Source organism: Castanea sativa, chromosome 3 (genome assembly GCF_040712315.1).
Source record: "Castanea sativa cultivar Marrone di Chiusa Pesio chromosome 3, ASM4071231v1".
NCBI classification, from domain to species: Eukaryota; Viridiplantae; Streptophyta; class Magnoliopsida; order Fagales; family Fagaceae; genus Castanea; species Castanea sativa.
Window position 1 is genome coordinate 31657144 of NC_134015.1, and position 20575 is coordinate 31677718.

The window sequence follows — 20575 nt, forward strand, 5'->3', positions numbered from 1 at the left end:
AAATGTATAATCCAACAATATGCAGAAGATGCTCTTCCTTTCTAATAAATCAGATAATTTAGATAAGACATAAAAGAAATTAGACTTAGAAGTTTGAATAAAGAAATACAAATAAGAAAACTCATAACAATCTAAAAAAAATGTAATCTTTATATTTCTTTAAAAGAAGGGAGGGTGGGGGGACAAAAAAAAAGTGCAACATTTTGCACAACGGTCTGCAGGAAAATCAAAAGATTCCACCAACAAATTCCTCAAAACTTTTAGGTGATTCATGGTTATGGTGATTTTACAACATAAAACTACATAAGCAATAAATTATTTGAAATTTTTAATCAAGAGAATTGTACTTCAGTTTATGAGGTTATGAGGTTAAAAGAAGTACAATGCATGTATTAAAAGATTGGTTATGAGGTTAAAAGATTCCATGAATAAAAAATGAATGTGTTTAAAACTATTACTGCCAACACTAACAGAGAACAAACACCTGAGAGTATAGCTCTCCCAGGCATTCTATCAAACACCTATTAGGAATCTCAAACAACTATAGTAAACAACCCAATTTTCAAAACAAAAATAAAATTTCCACAAAAACACAAATATTTCAATCATATAGCAATATGCAACAATACCCACAAAAAGAAATTTTGATTTTTGGGGTTATTCCATCCTCCTTTCCTCTCATCCTAATTATTCCAATTCTCCAACACTACCAACCATGAATGGCTAAATAAAAACAAATCTCAAGAAAAACCCAAAACCAAAATCATAATGTCCAAAATTTTAAAACAGAAAATAATTACCAACAGTAGTCTAACGGTGGAGGAACAAATGCCTGACAGTGGGTGGTGGCTCTCTGCCTTACTGACTTGCTTCGCTTGATCTCTCTTCACCTATCGACTTTCATTCTCAGTGTTAGTTATTTTTCTTAATATAAGGCGAGCAGATACAAATTAGAGAAAATCAGCAGTGCCGCTATCACTCTCGCCTTCAACGGAGTGCAAGGAAGAGATGCTTGGATGGTATTGAGATTGAAGAGGTGCTACTTCAGAGATTGCGTTAGGATTTTTGGATGGCTCTGGCTTCCTCGACGACACCGGCGGCATCTGAGTTTTTTTTTTTTGGGTTTTAATTTTGGGGAAGGAGAAGGTTTTGATTTTTGGGGAAGAAGATGGTTGCATGAGAGAATCTGAAAAGAGAGTAGAAGGCATTGGGTATTTTTGGTTGATAGTCTAACACTCCGAAGATTTCTCTCTCAGTTTCGTTTTTCCTATCTCTTTTCGTCTAATGGTGAACAATCCTCATATTAACATCCCCTGCTACAGGCAGTGGCTATAGTGCTCTTAGAATCCTCGCCGTATTTGCATCAGAATCGACGATGGTTCTTCCTCTTCTTCTTCTTCGAGGCGATCTGATGGGCGTGACAGCAGTAGGAGTAGTGTTGTCGTCTAGGGTTTGTTTAGGGTTTTCTTCTGTAGTAATAGTAGGGTTGAGGTTGAGTTGGTCTGATGAATCGGTGGCCATAGTGTGAGAGAATCGAAGATTGCGTGAGAATGACACCTCTGATCGCTTACTTCTTGCCCATCTAAGTTTTGGATTTTGATTTTGGGGGAAGGAGATGGTTTTGTTTTTTGGGTTTTTGAGAAGAGAGGAGTTACAGGTTCTAATTTTAGTTTTTAGAAGAGAATTGGGTTTTGTTTTGCGGTAAACGGTGTTTTGGGTCTACAAAATCGTTTTTTTTTTTTTAAGCTTTTTGATTTCATCACCTCTCTCTTTCTCTGTTACTCTCTGTGGACTCATCGCCTCTCTCTCTTTCAATCTTGGTGCACATCTAATTTTAACTTTTTTATTTATAATGAAAGGCTTTTAAACGGTGTTGTAGCATTGCCAAATAATGTAATTTATCACTTTTTAACTTTTACGTGTCTATTTTTTAGATAGACATTTTTTCTACATGGCAGCACCTCCTTAATTGTAGGAAAAGTTTCTACTTTTATATATAGTATTAGACTAGCATGTAACTCCATGTAAACATATTGATGTATTTAAAATTAAACAAAATTTTTAGTATAAAAAAATAATTAATTAGTCAAATTAATTTTTTTTAAAGCATGTAACACATAAATTCATGCATATATATATATAATTAATTAATTAAACATAATTTTTATCATAAAATATAGATAATTAGTCAAATTGTTTTTTAAAGTAAACGTAATTAGTCACTTTTAAAATTCCTACCTAAATTTTATACTACTTATGATCATTTTTTTCTTCTAATTTTTAATAAAACAGAACGTGTGGTAATTTTTGTTATGTGGTGATTTTTATTTTATTTATTTTTTGAGAAACATGTAATGATTTTTATTGAGTATATGTGATTTCTTTAAAAAAAAAAAAACTTATAGTTCATTAATATTAAATTCTTAATATTTTGCACTCATTAACTCACCTGACACAAAAATTACAAAACTTAAGTAGACACATGGCACAAAATTGGATTAATTTCAAATTCTAATTCAATTTTCTCTAAACTTTACCTATTAATATATATATATATATATATATATATATATATATATATATAGATGACTTATAAATTTGAATTTTTTTTAGTTATATGTTTATGGTTTTTATGGTTTATTATATTGAACTCCTCGTTTTCTGCACTAAATTAACTAATTTGGCACAAAAATTTAAATATTTAGACTAGATGGGACATGCGACGCAAAATTAAACTTTAATTGAAATTCAATTTTTAAACTAAATTAACTCACTTGGCACAAAATTCTAAAATTTTGATTAGATGAGACACATGGTGCAAAATTAGACCCTAATTGAATTCTAATTTAAAATTTAATTGGATTTTCTCTCTGCTTTACCTATTATTATATATATAGATATAGATATAGAAATGTTTAGCCTCTCTCTCTCTCTCTCTCTCTCACACACACACATACACACACACATATATATTATTTGAAATTATATATATAGATATAGATATAGAAATGTTTAGTCTCTCTCTCAGATATATATATATTATTTGAAATTATACTTCTAGTGATTACGCAAAAAAAAAAGAAAAAAAAAAAAAAAAAAGAGGAAAGAAAGAATAAAAGAATGTTATGCACATATAGTAAGCGTACATCATGATGACTACGCATGGTGGTATGTTCTATTCCATATGGAATCAAACAAAATAATATGGGCATTATCAGGTTCATTAAACAAAAATATATTCCCAAATAGTTGCTTGAAAAATAGAGGATGTTGATTTCATTAGTTTCACATTTTTGTCTACTTGAGCTTGTGTTAAGAAAAATTAATTTATCATTTTCCAACAAACTGAGTGAATCATTTTGTATGAGCACACACATATATATAATCAAACAATTCCTCCCCTTATAAGTTTTCTTTCCAGTCCAACAAACTGTGAGAGACTTCATCGTTTTGCCTACATAATAATTAGAGTAATTTGTATAGTTACGGAAGTAAACAAAGAGCTTCCAGTTTATTCTAAATACAAATTTGAAAAAATTAAAATAAATAAATAAAAGTAAAGACCTTTCAGTGAAAGTGACACCACCTTACAGCCAAGCCTTTTATAGGAAAGACGGACACAATCTCAGCCACTATCTCTTCCATTGAATGGGCATTTGACACCTAAAAGGGCACGAGGAAGTGAGGAACCCAGCACTCCACTTTTTCTTTTTCTCTTGGGTACATAGGCACCCCTCAAAAAGAGATACCCATAATGAAAAGCGGAGACAGAAATTAAAGGGGTTGGTTAGAGTTCTATTTGTTTGGGACTAACATCTCTGAGAGCGATGATAGTAAAGCTGCATTCTTAATTACTACTTTTCGTAACATGTAACACCGATTATGTTGACGTAGATAAATTGACCACATGCAGTGATGTATTTTTAACGAATAATACTTACTTTCTCAACAAAAAAAAAAAAAAAAACCAATAATACTTAAGATATTGTCTTTAAATTTTGCACACATAAAAACAATGTCATGTCCAATTAATATGAAATAATTATTATTATTTGTGAAGCTTAAGTATATATGTATGATATGTAAGTAAACAATAATTGTCTGTCCTTTTAATATATTAGATAAGAGGCAAGTAAAATTAGTTTAAGATAATATCACTTTTATTTTGTCTTGACCAAAGTCATTCTATAATTTCTTGCTTTTTTCTCTTGTAACAGTTTTATCTTTTTTTGAGATAGTAACAATATATTATTAATTTGGCAGTTTCAACATTTTCCTAATTAAACCCTCTGCAAGGTTCTTGGTTTTTTCTTGTGAAATTTAGTAGAATGTTTTAAGAATAAGTGGTTTAAGTATATAAGAATGTTCGATCATTCCAGCCAATACCATTTGTACGTGTTAAGGGTTAAAATTTACAAATGGTATAAATTTTTCTGTCGTGTGCGGTGGTTCCTCAACTCTTAAACTTGTCGGAATAAATAATTTATTTTTTTACAATAAAATTGTTAAACTTCTTTTTTAAGATGAGACAGCACACGATCCTTTCGAATCATCGAATGCCATTCAAACACGTATTTAAGTACAGAAGAATGAACACTCAACAAGGAAAGAAAAAAAAAAAAAAAGTACACAAGAATGAACATTGTAATTGATCAAATTCATCACCCCTATACCAAAATACTCCTTTGGTTGGGTCAATTACAAGTTTTGGTGGTAGTTCTATAAGGCCATGTCTTATATATATATATATATCATGAATCACACACCATAGTCTACTACTCTACTTCTCGTGTCTTCCTCGCTTTATAAGTCACATGATTCGCTCTTGCATGTGATCCCTTCCCTCCTCTGTATTAATTCTGTGCTTCCCCGCCATTACTTCATTCTCTCTCTCTTGAAATGATGCCCCCTGAGCAAGAAACTAACACTACTATCTCACTCACAAACCGCTCTGAGAACGCTTGGGTCCATGCTGAGCCATCTCGTTCTACAATTACTGATGTTAGTCCTCGTTTGGAAGCTAAGATGCCAGACCAACAAAAAGCAAACTCAGCCTGCAGATTCTCCATTCTCCACCGATCCTTACGCCCCGTTACACTCAAGGTACATATAAGTGTCGCATGAACTTACTATTGTCTCGACTTTATTGCAACAGTTCACATAATTAAACTTTTTTAATTGTTACAAACAATAGCATCTTATTGCAACAACTTGATGGTTATTACAATGATTATAACAAGTTTTTTCTTTTTTTGTTGTGTGCAGTTTGAAGACGTGACATATAGTATAAACTTGAGAATCAGTACCACAGGCAAGGACTCATCTCCATGTTTGAGTCCTCCTACTCATGAGCCCAAACCAACTCGCACTCTCCTGCACGGTGTTAGCGGTGTTGTTAAACCAGGCGAGCTTCTAGCAATGCTGGGTCCATCAGGCAGTGGCAAGACCACTCTATTAACTGCCTTAGCAGGCCGTTTACCCGGAAAAGTCTCTGGCACCATAACATACAACGGGAAAGCCTTCTCTAGCTCCATGAAGCGAAAAACAGGGTTTGTTGCACAAGACGACGTGTTATACCCTCACCTCACTGTGCTCGAAACCTTAACCTATGCAGCCTTGTTAAGGTTACCTAAAGAGCTTTCAAAGCAAGACAAAATTGAGCAGACTGAGATCCTTATACGTGAGCTTGGACTCACACGATGTCGTAATGGTGTTGTGGGTGGAACCCTTTTGAGAGGTATTTCAGGTGGGGAAAGGAAACGGGTCAGTATTGGGCAGGAGATGTTGGTGAATCCGAGTCTGTTGTTGCTTGATGAACCCACTTCCGGGTTGGATTCCACGACGGCTCAGCGTATTGTAGTGACGTTGAGAGGGCTGTCAAGCGGTGGCAGGACGGTCATCACCACCATTCATCAGCCTTCTAGCAGGTTATATAGGATGTTTGACAAGGTGGTTGTATTGTCTGATGGATGCCCCATTTATAGTGGCAAGGCGGATCAGGTTATGGACTATTTTGGTTCCATTGGTTATGTGCCCGCCTTCAATTTTGTCAACCCAGCTGATTTTCTGCTTGATCTTGCAAATGGTATGGATTTTTCTTTTTTAACTTCCATAAATTGTATAAAATGAGAAAAATCATTGTAATGTCTTCATTTGGTAAACAAAATAATAGGACTTAATTAGCTTGGCTCCTACTTCGCATAAAAAAAATAATAATAAAAAAAAAAAAAAAAAAAAAAAGCTTGGCTCCATTACTAAAGTACATTGGACCCAAGCAAGCTTTGCTCGCAATAATATAGCCAAAATCTAATTGCAATTTTTTTTTTTTTTGCTGAATAAAATCTAATTGCAATTAAACATCTAGGTAATTATTGTTGTTATAATTATTACTGTCATATCAATGATAGTATTACTTTTTTTTACTATTCATTTTTTGATCTTCTATCAATACGTAGAAAGGTTTTCCTAGCTAATACATTAGGTTTTAAATCTCTCTCTTTCTCTATCTCTCTCTAACTTGGTACAATTTTATAACATAGTACTTATAAATGGCTATTTGCTCTTACATGTATGCATGTGCAAACATCACACATGTCCATGTCACACAAAACAGAACCACAACTTATTACCCAAAAAGAAACTTTTTAAACAGTTGTTGATTGATGAGTTTAGGTAAGAGTCCGTTTTCGAAATTAAATAATGCTGGTGGAAAAGATGTCATTACAGATAGATATGATCCCGTTATTTAGGGGCAACAGGATTATTCATGTTATGTATCGGAACCACACAAAATAGACCCCAACTCAGTTTTGTCGTATGTGAATTTATTTTGTATAAAAAAAATATATACATATTTTTTTGATGAACAAAAAATATATACATATTAAACAAACTACTTGATACCTTTATATAATAAATATTGTAAAAGAATATATAGGAAGGCGGAGGTCTATTTCTCATCTCCAAGAAGAGTTTTAGAAAATGAGTTTAAATCTGATTTATAAAGTGGCCTTGCCTTAACAGAGCTGGGTTACCAATACCATTCAAAAACGTGAGGTTAATGAAAGGATAAAAGTTCTTATTTTATTAACAAATTCAATTATGCAAATTGAAAAACCATATATATATATATATATATATATATATATATTGAACTGCTTTTTTATCACTCTCAACAGCAAAGAACTTTTGGTGACTCGACGAAGCATTTGTGCAGTCAATAAAGCGGGTCACACAGCTTATAAGGAGGATGATTCTTTTGTCTTCTTCTTTTTCTTTTTTTTTTCTAAATCATTTTTGTTTTCGGCATAACAATTTTTTCCTTACTGATGTTGATTGTGTGTCAATATATAATTGAACTGTGTGGTCAAACAAATACGTCTTGAATCATTGAATTGTGCTTGGCCCTTCCCCACTACATTATTTACTTACGTTTGGTCTTTCCCTACTGCCTTATTAGCAAGGTTATTACTACTATTTGGACTGTCAATCGTGTTGGGATCCCAAGTATAGCTGAGTGTTACACTTAATAGTCTTGATGAATGCACAATCACTCTCATTTTTTCTGATTTTTTAAATGAAAGACCTTGTTGCAATTTATTTATTATTCTAGATTTCTACTCTATTTCCTTATAATAATTATATTAAGATTCTTTGTCCATGTAGGTATAGCTCCTGATGTAAGACAGGATGACCAGATAGAGTTTCAGGGCAGATTAGACCATGATGATCAAAATTCAACCAAACAGTGCCTAATTACATCTTACAAAAAGAACCTATATCCAGGCTTGAAGGCTGAGATTCACACAAGTTTAAGAGACCCAAATCTTTCTACATCTGGAACATTATCATCAAGAAGTAAGTTTGATCTTTCTAATCTACGTGGATTTGTTTGAATGTTGCTATCCTACGCAGTGTTCACCAAAGCCACAAAACATATCCTTTTTTGGGTACTGCTATTTTTGCATAGTTTGTACCAACTGTCAGTGTGTTAACAGGTAGTGAGAATCAATGGACCACCAGCTGGTGGGAGCAATTTAAAGTGTTGCTGAGAAGGGGTTTAAAAGAGAGGAAGCACGAATCTTATTCTGGTTTAAGGATTTTTCAGGTCATGTCTGTCTCAGTTCTGTCAGGCCTCATGTGGTGGAGGTCTGACACTTCAAACATTCAAGATCAGGTATGACTATGAGGACCGTAAAACGTTATTTCAACTTCCAAGCTCATCTTAAGCAACTTCAAGGATGACTGACTTTTAATTAATTGCCACTAAAATACGAACTCACTTAATACGAACTCACTTAAAGTCTAGCGCTCCAGTACACTAAATAAACACATAATGTCAGGCTTATATTACAGTGCATTAGAACGTTGGACACGTTTTTTCTCATATAAGTACTTTTATTGTTCAATATAAGCAACCATTATTTGCTTTCATCCTTCTCCAACCAAAAAAACATTTTTAAAATCTATTACATTTTTTACCTGGTTTGCTTGCAAGTCGGACATTATTACTAACACAAAAAATAAAAATACTTTGCAACAGGTTGGGCTTCTCTTTTTCTTCTCCATCTTCTGGGGCTTTTTCCCCCTGTTTAATGCCATATTTGCATTTCCTTTGGAGCGTCCAATGCTAATAAAAGAACGTTCCTCGGGGATGTACCGTCTTTCCTCCTATTACTTTGCTCGAATGGCTGGGGACTTGCCAATGGAGCTTGTGCTACCAACTGTATTTTTAACAGTCACTTACTGGATGGGTGGTCTCAAGCCTTCACTAGTTACGTTTGTACTAACCCTCTTGATTATTCTATTTAATGTGCTAGTTTCCCAAGGGCTAGGCCTTGCACTTGGGGCAATCCTGATGGAAGTAAAGCAGGCAACAACTCTAGCCTCTGTGACCATGCTTGTGTTCTTACTAGCTGGAGGATACTACATTCAGCACATTCCATGTTTTATAGCTTGGTTGAAGTACATTTCTTTTAGTCACTTCTGTTACAAGCTCCTTGTGGGAGTACAGTACTCAGTGAATGAGGTTTATGAGTGTGGGTTAGTGGTGAAATGTAAAGTAATGGATTTTCCTGCTATTAAGTATCTGGGTCTTGATAACAAGTGGTGGGATGTGGCTGCTTTGGCTGTAATGCTGGTGGGATACAGAGTTTTGGCTTATTTGGCATTGAAGATGGGGCAACGTCACTGACTTCATAAAAGACCAGAGAAGCCAAAGAATTTGATGAAGATAACCCCCAATTTGATTGAATAATCATGAACTCATATAAATTAGAACACCAGCGTGAATTTAGAGATATTATGGGCTGGCTCGGGCAAATGTAAATTAGATTCCGATGATCCAAAAATTACGTTATCCATTTACAGAGAACAGGACCACAGGTTGATTATATTATATATGAAGGTGTGATGAAAATTTCCTTTTCTTTCAAATCCACGAAGCTAACAAATGGTCGGTTAAATTGCAGTATTAACAAGAGGGACAGTAATGAAAATGATTTCTTTGGGATCTAATTAAGGATGAGTTGATATATATATGTACCAAATTTAATTAGTAGCATGAGTTTGGAAACTAACTGAGTCCAACTTGCTGCTTAATTTATGTGAATTTTAATAAAATACGATTTAGGTTTGAATGAGTTCAAGAAGTGTGTATAATGTATATATTCGTGGCCTATTTTTGGCTTGGTTAAAATGAGTGTTGGCTCTAATCGAACTCCTTTGACCGCATGGAGTGGTAAAACTATTACAGTATTATATTAATCAAATCCCACGAATTAAATCATATGTAAATTTTCTCTATATTAGTAGGGGTGTCAATTTGGGTTAACGTGTCGGATTCGTGTCGTGTCGTGTCGAGGTCAAAATATTCGACTAAATAGCTCAACTGTAACTCGACCCATTTAATAATCGTGTCATGATCCTTCAACCCTAATCCGACCTATTAATTAGGCGGGTTGACTTGACCCAACCCATTTGACACGCTTAATAAACAAGTCATGTTGGGTTGGCATGAATGTAACACAACTCATTTAAACCTGCATAATATTAAATATCACATCCATCTTAAAATATTTTTTTTTACATCCCAAACATAGTGCATATACTTTAAGTCTTTAACCCATATTCAAAATAATATAGTTCAATGAAAATATAACATTCATCTAGAAATAAGTTCTTTACATTCCAAAAGAAGTACATACACTTCAAAGAGAGAGAGAGAGAAAGCAATAATCGGCTTGAGAGTTGACACTTTGAGTTTGAGAATTGACACTTTGAGTTAGAGAATTGGGCGTGAGAAGAGTAGTAAGGCTGGGAAAAAAAAAAGATATTTATAAGAAGGTTTAGAGATTTAGGGTTTGTAAAGTTTCAATTTTCAATTATATCCCTTGTAAATTTTTGTAATTACTTCATTTTCTTTTTAAATTTAAAATATATGTTGGATATAAAAGGTATTTGACAAATTTAAAATAAAAAGAATATTTATTTATTATACGAGTTAAACGGATTGTGCTAAGTGGGTCATTTCAGGTTGACACAAATAAATTAGTGTGTCAAATGTGTCTATTGTGAATTACACGGGTTGACCCGCTTACAACACATTTCTTATCGTGTCGTTTTCGGGTCGAGCCGTTTATGACCCAAACACATTAAGGCCCAACTCTAATCCCAAAAAACCCGTGTCAAATTCGTGTCATGTTCGCAGGTTGGGTCGAACATTGACACCCCTATATATTAGAGCATTTGCATCCATGGATTTAAAAAAGTATTAATTTTATTTCCTCAAAATTTATTTTATTATTTTACCATTTTATTTTAAAACTTATCTAACATTCCAGTTTCTATTTTTACATACAACTCATTAAAATAATATAAACCATACCAACAAATAATAATACAAACAAATCAATTCTACAATGATGTGACAAAAGAGAAAGGAGAGAATACAGTAAGAACTCACTATATCTAGGTTGTAAATTTTTTTTGGGTTTCCACACTTGGGTAAAGCATGTTTTTAGTGTGTGAGGGTGTAAAATAGCAATTTGGGGGGTTCTACACCCCCCAGTGCTAATCCTTTGTTTGGAATTATCTCAGGTTATTAAAAAGAGTAATGTTATGTCCACAATATTTTTACAACAAATATTAGATGGTAAACTGTTACTAATTCTAATTTAAGCACATCATTGACATCATCCTTTTACCCGCTTATAAAAGTTTGTCATCTAGAATTTATTATAAAAATATTGTAAATTTAGCTTTACTCAGTTAAAATTTTAAGCAAACGACTTGTGATAAATTTGATGCATCTTTCATTTAAAACAAGCAACAGACGATACTAAAGAAATACAAAAACAACACAACTATACTTATCAAAACTCTTTTCTATTCTTTTTTTTTTTTTTGGGTCAAATTACTGAAAGAGCATAGAATGAGCAAGAAACAAGGGGAAGCTAATTACTTGGAGATAATAGCATCATGAGAAATAATCCTATTCTGAAAAAATAAAAATAAAAATCATAAGTGAATTGGAATTTGGCTTGAGTGTGGTGCTCTGAAGCATTAGGCGCGATACAAATGTCACAAAAATTCAAAATTTATTTTTGGTACCAAAAACTGCTAGTTGAACTATAATGCTATGTTTGGAAGTTTGGAGAGAGGGGAGAGTAGAGGGGAATGGTTATTTTTCACATTGTTTGGATGTTTTTAAAATTAAGGGCGATGGGAATAATTAGTCTTTTTATAGTTTATAATTTTGTTAATATAGTAAGGGTAAATTTGGTAATTTATTTGATCAAGCATTTTTATGCTTTACTCTCCCTTCAAATTTTCCCAATTTGGGAGAATTAAAAATGAGGGGTTAAAAGTAAATAGAACCCCTCCAAATCCCTCCCCCTCATCTCTTAAAAAACATTCAAATAAGGTATTTTAACTTACTCTCCCTCCCTTTACTCTACTCATCTCTACTCCCCTTCCATCCAAACAAGTTATAAGACTCTTGAGATATCATGTTAAATTTTCTGGAATTAAGTTTTGGCCAAAAAATTAGATTAGGCTAGCACTTCAAACTAAATTCATCTAAATTAGGAAAAAATGAATTCGTGTATGGTTATCAGTTGGGTCGGGTGGAGCATGTGGGTTAGGAGATGGATGGTGATGAGTTGAATCCAAGCTATGAAACAAACAGCTCAAGTCCACGTGAATTTGTGGAAGATGAAGGGCTTGAGGAAGGAAGGTGGGCTTAACTGATAATGGGCTCAGGCGGGCATTGTAAGGGAAAAGGCTGAATAAGGAGGAGGAACCTTATGTGGATTGATAAAAATTTTAAAAATAAAAAGAAAAATCTCTTGGGTTGATCAATAAGGATTTATTTATATATTTAATTTTCTTTAAGGAGTTTGAGTTAACTGAAACCCAGTTTATAATTTTTTTTTAAACTATTAGGTTTGAGTTGTTAGGATGTGGGAATCTCCTTATAATTTTGGATAAAGGTTTTACAAACTTAATTGCTTCATTGAATATGTTTTTATTGGATATAAATTTTGAAAAATCCATTATTGGATTACATTTTCTTTTTATATCCTCTATATTTGCTGAAAAATTTATAGAATATTAAAGATCAAAAGTCATATTATCAAAAAAATGTTTAATTTTTTTTTGTAGCATAAAATTATGTATAAAAAATAAGGATATAGATTGAATAGTAAATAACATTTGACTGACACAAAATTTGACATGCATGTTCGACTGACACAAAATTTGGCATGCAAGTCAATTTTCGTATTAATAATATAAAAAATATGCAATCCAACAACTAGATTCTTGAAATGATAAAATTTAGTTATAAAATTAGTTGTAACTTTAGACTACAACCTTACTCAATATCATTTTATTAGAGTTGAATTTTGACAAATCCACCATTAGATTACATCTTTTTCTTATATCCTCCATGCTTGCAATATTTCTAGAAAATTAAAAATCAATAGCTATATTATCAAGAAATTGTTTAAATTGCAAGTTTTTTTGTAGTTTAAATTATACATAAAATATAAGTTTATAGATCAAATAGTAAATAATATCCAGTTTGACACAAAATTTGTAAAGTTTTAGATCCCTTAAACACAAGATGTTTAACCTAATTATTTAGCCAAGTGATTACTTAGATAAATTATTTAGTTCTAGGTTAACACATATAAATCATATCATGTAAATAATATAGAAATATAAAGAACACAATGATATGATAACCCAGGAAAACCTAACCAGCAAAAAACCTGTGGAGGATTTAACCTAACTATCCTCAAAGTAAAAAAAGATCCACTAAGAAAGAATTGAAGTTTGTACAATAAGACTTAGAGTCCACGAACTACTTCTACAAGAAGTTTGTACAACAGATCCACTAACATCCTATTGCTATCTCGTGTAGAAAACTTACGACCACGACCACGTGACAGCTCCGAGTCCACAAACTACTTCTTTCCTTAATCTGCTGCAACCACAAGTTCTCCTACTTGTGACTTTGAGAATCCACTCAAAGGTTTCAGATCTTCTTTAAGTTCTTTAAGAACAATTGAAGTGATTATCAGTTCTTGATACAAATCTTGATCTTGAGAACCCTATGTGAGTGTATAAAGGAATACACCTCTAGATCTCACAAAAGATTTACCACACAACACTCAAAAGATCTTTAAAATGTAGCTAGGGTTTTTTCCTTTTATATGTGAAATAAAACACTTAACCCTACACATCAAACGGGATTGGGCTGAATTGGAAATTCTGCAGAAAAATAAATCTGCTCGAGATTCAATCGATCGAATCTAATTTTTGATCGATCAAGCCTTGTAGATTTTGTCCAATAATTTCCACAATCACTCAATTCCAATTTTACAATTAAACACACTTTAAGCAAGCCTAAATCTAGACTCTATATTTTGATTATGGTTTGCCAACACATTACATATTAAAGTTCTAATACATTAGTCCCTAAGGTCTTAGAACCTAATAAAATTTGACATGTGTATTAAGAGCGCAAAGAATATGCAATCCAACGGTTATGTTTCCAAAATATGTAGTAATATTTATTTTATTGAGTAAGGTTGTAGCCCTTGGTTATAACTAATTTTGTAGTTAAACTTATTTATTTTTGAAATATATAGTCATATTAATTTTCTTTTAGTGGAATTTGTAGTTATTGATTGTAGCATAAGGCTACAACTTTATACGTTATAATTAACATTACTACATATTTCAAAAATCTAACTATTGAATTGCATTTTCTTTAAACTCTTAATACACATGTTAGATTTTGTACCAATTTGGTATTATTGACTATATGATCTATAAGATAATATTTTATGTATAATTTTAAACTACAAAAAATTACGATTTAAACATTTGATGATATAGCTATTGATTTCTAATTTTCTAGAAATTCTGCGAGTATGAATGACATAAGAAGAAAATGTAATCTAATGATGAATTTGTCAAAATTCACCTCCAATAAAAAGATATTAAGTAAGATTATAACTTTAGGTTACAATCAATTTTGTAGCTAAATTTTCTTCATAATGTAATTGAGAATGAATATTGAATGTTGTGTTGTGTCATGTATTACCAGCAGATTTCTTGCATTTTTTATTTTATTTTACTTAACTCACATTTGGCTAGTGTGAGTTAACCAGCAACTGCAAGCTTCCTAATGTTCTAGTGTTCTAAAATCTAGACCATTCATCGGAGGCGTGGAGTTTTTTTCTTTTCCTGCACCCTCTTTTTTTTTTTTCTTTTTTTTCTTTTTCTTTAGCAAACTGATTTTGGATTTCTAGGGCATACGCAATAGCCCACCATCATCACTTTGCCGCAGTCTAGAGGTGATATTCTGCATTAATTTATTTGTCTTATTTTTTCTTCTGCTTCAGCCTTCAGGTGATTATCACCCGTATTCTTATGAAACTCTTCTTTCCTGTATTTGTGGCACATTATATAATCTTTTATTTTTTTTCTTCTGCTTCAGCCTCAGGTGATTATCACCCGTATTCTTATGAAACTCTTCTTTCATGTATTCGTGGCACTTTATATAATCTTGAATGATTTCTTCAATACATATACAGGCCTTTCTTTGACAACTAATTGTGATAGGGATAATGTCTTCCATAAAGGACGTCAGTATATTTTGACATGTCAGTGTATACATCTCTCCCAAGAAGACCCCCCAGATCAAGGGCCCGTCGGGATGAGTTCCCTATTCAAAGTTCTCAACTTCCCGACGGCTCAGTAGTCCACTCCTCTCTAAGACCTATCGGGAAACTCATGTGTGTGCTTGACAGGTGCTTTATACTTCCATCCTTATTCACATACCGACACATGGAAGAGGAGGTATAACGACGAATGAGGAGGCATACTGAAGGTAGAGCTGCTGGGTTCTACAAGCTTTTTCATGTTTTCCACTCATTTGTTTCTACATGGAAATAACTTGCACACCACGTCCAAAAACTTAACTACACATTCATATCTTCCCTACATGGAAAGATATACCCTAAGATCTCGAGGTCTTAACTCCATATCTTCTCTACAAGGAAAGCCCCTGCACTCAAGGGATCGTGATTAGCTCTATGCCACTATATAACCACCAAATCTCCTCTCCTTTAAGGTACGTGAAATTTCCTAACTCTCACACCACTGATTTCTTAGAGATTCTTCTATCACCAACTTAACCTTCGAAGGGTCTTATGGACACAACGAGGATTCGCCACCTAGTTTTACAATAACCTAGGAACCATAAATATAACATGCTTTTGGGGAAGAACCTTTGATCTTACTACTAGAGTACAGGTTCAGAGTTTTAGTGCGGCTTTGAGAAGGTGTTAGGCACCAAAAACTGTCTAACCCTAGGGTTGGCTTCCACTCATTATTTCTTACATCTTAATCTCATTAAAGGCACATTCAACATTGCATTCTATACTCACACACACACACACACACACACACACTAGCATACATCTAACAATCAACATGGCACCAATCATCCCAAAACCTAATCACTCATCTATCATGGCATATCACAGCCCAAGCATACATCTATCTCATCTCATCTAAGGCAGCAAGTATATCACAATACAGTAGCATTAACAAGGCATTAACATCAACCATATCCTAAAAAGCCAAGAAAAGCATCATGCCATTAACCGAGCATATTCATCATGTTCATAAACCATATCATGCTCATTATCCCAATCAAATGCATGTTCATGTAATTATGCATGACTTACCTCATTTACCTCACTTACCTCATCAATGCATGTTCATGTGATTTATCTAAAATATAAACCCTAATTATCAATCTATCAGTCCAAGCATGCGAAACATGTTATTCTACTAACCCTAGAACTAAACATGTGAAAACTAGACTCAACAAGACTTAAACAGTGGATTAAAACTAAGCAAAACAATAAAAATTGTAAGAATCCTAAATCTACATTTCTGGGCATGAGTATGCGTACACATACTTATACGTGTGCATACGCATGCCTTTAGTTTGCGTACGCATACATGCCCAAAAACACAATTTTAAAGCAAACAACAAAACAAAAATCAAACCAAACCTAACATGCTTCTAATATAAAACTAAACAACCTAAAGATATTAAAGACAAACAAAACAAAATCTATTCCTAAACATGCATTGGATCTAATAACAAACAAGAACAACACTTAACACATCAAAATATATTCATCAATATATCAAATCATTCAACTCTCCAATAAAAACATGATGAGAAACAACAAAACAAAATTAAAAAAATGAAAACATATTTCTAAGCATGTATAACAAATAAATCAAATAAAAACAACAAGAACACAAGTTGTAAAACCAAATTAAGGAAGAGCCATGAAGAGAGACTCACCTTGCTTATGGAAAGCACAACTTGATTGATATTTGATCAGCCCCTCAGTGCCTACACAATAAAATTGAATGATAATAAAATGAATCAAATATATCAATAGTTCATTAGTAGTCACAACTCAAAATAAAAAGATATTCTTGAAAAAGTTGTTTAAAAAATATTTTGAAAATGATTAGAAAATAGTTGGCTGCCTTAGAACTAGCTAAAGAGAGGTTTTTATTTTGTAAAAAACGTGCTAAGGGGATGCCTTAGGGTTTTCAAAAGAGAAAATAGGGTTTTTGAGAAGATGGAGGCCAAAAAATCCTTCTCTAGCTAGGGTTTTGATCTAAGACATAAGATGAGTATTATAAGTTAAAATTAGAGTTTTAGGGGCTTTTTAATAGTCTTTGGACATTCTCAAGGGTTTATGGGCCAGCTCACATCAAAGCATAATGTTTTGGGCCCTTAAAATGTAGTTTAAAACCCCGAAAATCGGATTGCCTAATTGATCCAACTTCAAATGGTCATAACTTATTCAATATAAGTTCAAATTAGGCAAAATATGTATTCAAATTGATGCCCAGGAAGTCTACTTTACAATGAAACAAATCGTACTCAAAAATTCTTTGTATATCAAAAGTTATGGTTAAAAAAGTGAGCAAAATTCATTTTCAACATTGTTTTTAAAGCGATTTGAGCACTTTTGAGTTGTAAATACTTCAAAACAACTTCAATTTCCTTTTGTAAACATGTCAAGCTCATCATCTGGACTGGGGACTAAAGTTTATTAATCAGGAACAAAATGAGGTGTTTGCACGCAAACATGCAAGCAAACAGGCAGACATGTGGCGTGGGTGCAAAATCCAATCACTAGATTATGTGAGTCCCTATTCTTCTTGGTTTGTTATCCTAAACCTTGGGTAAAGGAGAAAACAAGCAAAAACAGCCACTATCCCAAGCCAAAAAGAAAACTCATCACATTATCATACCATGTTATCATCACATCAATAACATATCATTTACATAACAAGGATGGCTACTACCCTAAGCCAAGGATGGCTACTGTCCTAAGCCAACAAAAACACATTAACACATCATAAATACAAGGATGGCTACTATCCTAAGCCACATAAACAAATCATAAACATAACATCAATCATCAAAGAGCCTAAGTTCACTATCATAAACTTAGAATCAAAGGCACACAACAAGAATGGCTACTATCTTAAGCCAAAAGCACATCAACACATCATCAACACAACATCAATGGCTACTATCCTAAGCCAAAATCACACATCACACATCATGTTATCAACATATCTTCACAACATTGTAAACACATCAACACAACATCATATTATCATAAAAGGTTCAAGAGACTCAACATTACAAATCAAAGAACTCATCAATCAAGACACACATCATTTATTTCCAAAAAAAAAAAATCATTATTTAAGGAAATCAACATCATTCAAATAAATCCGTTTTTGAAAACTTTCTTCCATTTTTTAAAGGTCTCTTGGATTTTTGAAACTTGAAATATTTTCTTTTGAAATTCTTGATTTTCTTCTTAAGTGTCAATCTCTCACTTGAATTTTTGAATCTTTCTTCTGAACTTTGAATCTTTTAGATTTTTCACAACGATTAGGTCACATCAACAAAATGGGTCACATTAGATTTGGTCCAAACATATCAAGATAGAACCAAGCACAACATATCACATCAAAACACATTAGGACAGAACTAAAGCGCAACGAGTCACATCAAGTTAGGTCCAAACACATCAAGATAGAATCGATCACAACGGGTCACATCGTGTTAGGTCCAAACACATCTAGACTGAACTGATCACCACAAGTCACATCAAATTAGGTCCAAACACATTGGGATAAAACCAAGCACAACAGGCATATCAGGTTCGGTCCAAACACATCAGGATAGAACCAAGTACAACATATCACATCATTCCTCTTAATCTTCTCTTCTTCTTTTTTCATCATTTTTTTCTTCTCTTTTTATTTATTTTTTTCTTCTCATCTTTTCTTTCTTTCTACTCATCTTTTTTTTTTCTCTCTCTCTTCCATCTTCTTTTCTTTCATTCTCTCTCTTCTCATCTCCGTACTTTCTTTTTCTCCTCTCATTTTCTTTGTGAACCTTCATTTTTTTTTCCTTTTCTTTATTTTCAACATCTCACTTTCTTTCTTCTTCTTTTTTTCTTTTAAATTTTCTTTCCCATTCTTTAGGAGTAAAAGTTGCATTTTCTCCTTAGAGCATTAACACGAAAGAGTTGATTAAGCCATGGGTTCATTGCATTGTTTTCTTTTTATGGGGGCACATATTTATTCAACACATCATTCATCCATTTTATTGTTATTATTATGCACCTTTTGCCTTTGGATGACCATCAACTCCCTAGAATTCCTAACACCTCTAGATGAAGATCAAAGGTAGTTGAAAGAGATTCTAGACCAATGAAGTTTCAAACACGACAAGAGGTTCGAGGTAAATGGATATTTATGAACACAACAAGTTGAAAGCGACTCTAGACTAAAGAAGCTTCAAGCATGACAAGAGTTTAGAGATAGTAAAGAACAACATGATTTGAATACAAAAAGGACCTTGAAGAAAAATTGGAGTTATTGAAGAAAGGAGGTAAAAACAAGGGATCATAGATCCAGATGATTTTGCACATCAATGTGTATTCTATTTGAACTAGTTTTGCATGAGTCACTTACCATCTTCATTGATTAGTCCAAATATGAATTTAAAATTTTATCATCTCTAGCCAACTCGATCATTGTCCTTATTATAACACGCACACCTCACTTATCTCATTTCTCTCTTCTTGCTTTCTCTTAAATCAACTCATCTCTCATTTATGGTCATTTTTCCTCTCATCATGGTTGCTTTAGCTTAGAGCTAGTCTCATCTTCCTTTGTATATTCATTTCTTTGTCACTTCCATTCATGATTTGCCCCTAGCTTGGAGTAAGTTCACCATTTTCCTTGTTGCTCTTTTTCACTTCTTTTCAAAATGCCCTAACTTTTGTCTAGGCCGCCCTTTCAGGTTTTCAGCCTAGCGGGCCTTTCTTCTTTCTTTTCTTTCTTTTTTCCTTTTCTTTTTCTTTTTTTTTTCTTTTCACAACTAAGGCTAGACTTTTCAAAATTTGTAGGGCTAAACAATCTCAATTGATCAGAGAGGACTTGTTTTTAGACCGTAACAAGGCTGAGGTTCTAAGGTTTAAGAAAGAAAAGGTATTTGAGGCACAAGTTTTCATTCTCAAGGTACCCTAATTGCCAAGGATTACTACTCATCTCGTTCTTGCATTTTTTTCTTCTTATTTTTCATCCATTTTTTCTTGTCCATTTTGATTCTCACTTTTGTTAGGTTCTAAAAATTAAGGTTTAAATGTTTAGAATCATATATTATTTGTGTCGGCAAACCAAGAACAAAACATGTATAGTCTATGTGTTAGACAATGCTTAAAGGTGTAGGTTTCAAGTTTCAAGTTTCAAGTCCAGCTAACTACAAAAAAAGGGTGTCACTTTTTGCTTTGCTCAACTGATCGAGAATTAGGCTGGACAAATCGAAAATTACAGAAATTTTTTTTTTGCAGATTTTTAAATCAGACCCCAGTGTGCGAAAATGCTTAGGGTTTCATTCCAACTTGTCCACATATAAAAGGGAACCCTAGCT

At 33.0% G+C, this 20575-nt stretch overlaps 1 protein-coding gene across 1 annotated transcript; it reads left to right on the plus strand.

Annotated features, from left to right (window-relative positions):
- The first annotated feature begins 4731 nt into the window (after nucleotides 1-4731).
- LOC142629418 (ABC transporter G family member 21) lies at nucleotides 4732-9360 on the plus strand. The gene is made up of 5 exons (XM_075803407.1): nucleotides 4732-5103; nucleotides 5266-6085; nucleotides 7666-7857; nucleotides 7998-8176; nucleotides 8543-9360. The coding sequence occupies exons 1-5, from the start codon at nucleotides 4900-4902 to the stop codon at nucleotides 9191-9193; spliced, it is 2046 nt and encodes a 681-aa protein (XP_075659522.1). The 5' UTR covers nucleotides 4732-4899; the 3' UTR covers nucleotides 9194-9360.
- Nucleotides 9361-20575: the final 11215 nt, after the last annotated feature.

Excerpts from the sequence above, each read along its gene's own strand:
- LOC142629418 (XM_075803407.1), top strand. The coding sequence starts at position 4,900 with ATGATGCCCCCTGAGCAAGAAACTAACACTACTATCTCACTCACAAAC. Across the intron at positions 5,104-5,265 it reads TACGCCCCGTTACACTCAAG|TTTGAAGACGTGACATATAG; the intron begins GTACATATAAGT and ends TGTTGTGTGCAG. Across the intron at positions 6,086-7,665 it reads TCTGCTTGATCTTGCAAATG|GTATAGCTCCTGATGTAAGA; the intron begins GTATGGATTTTT and ends TTGTCCATGTAG.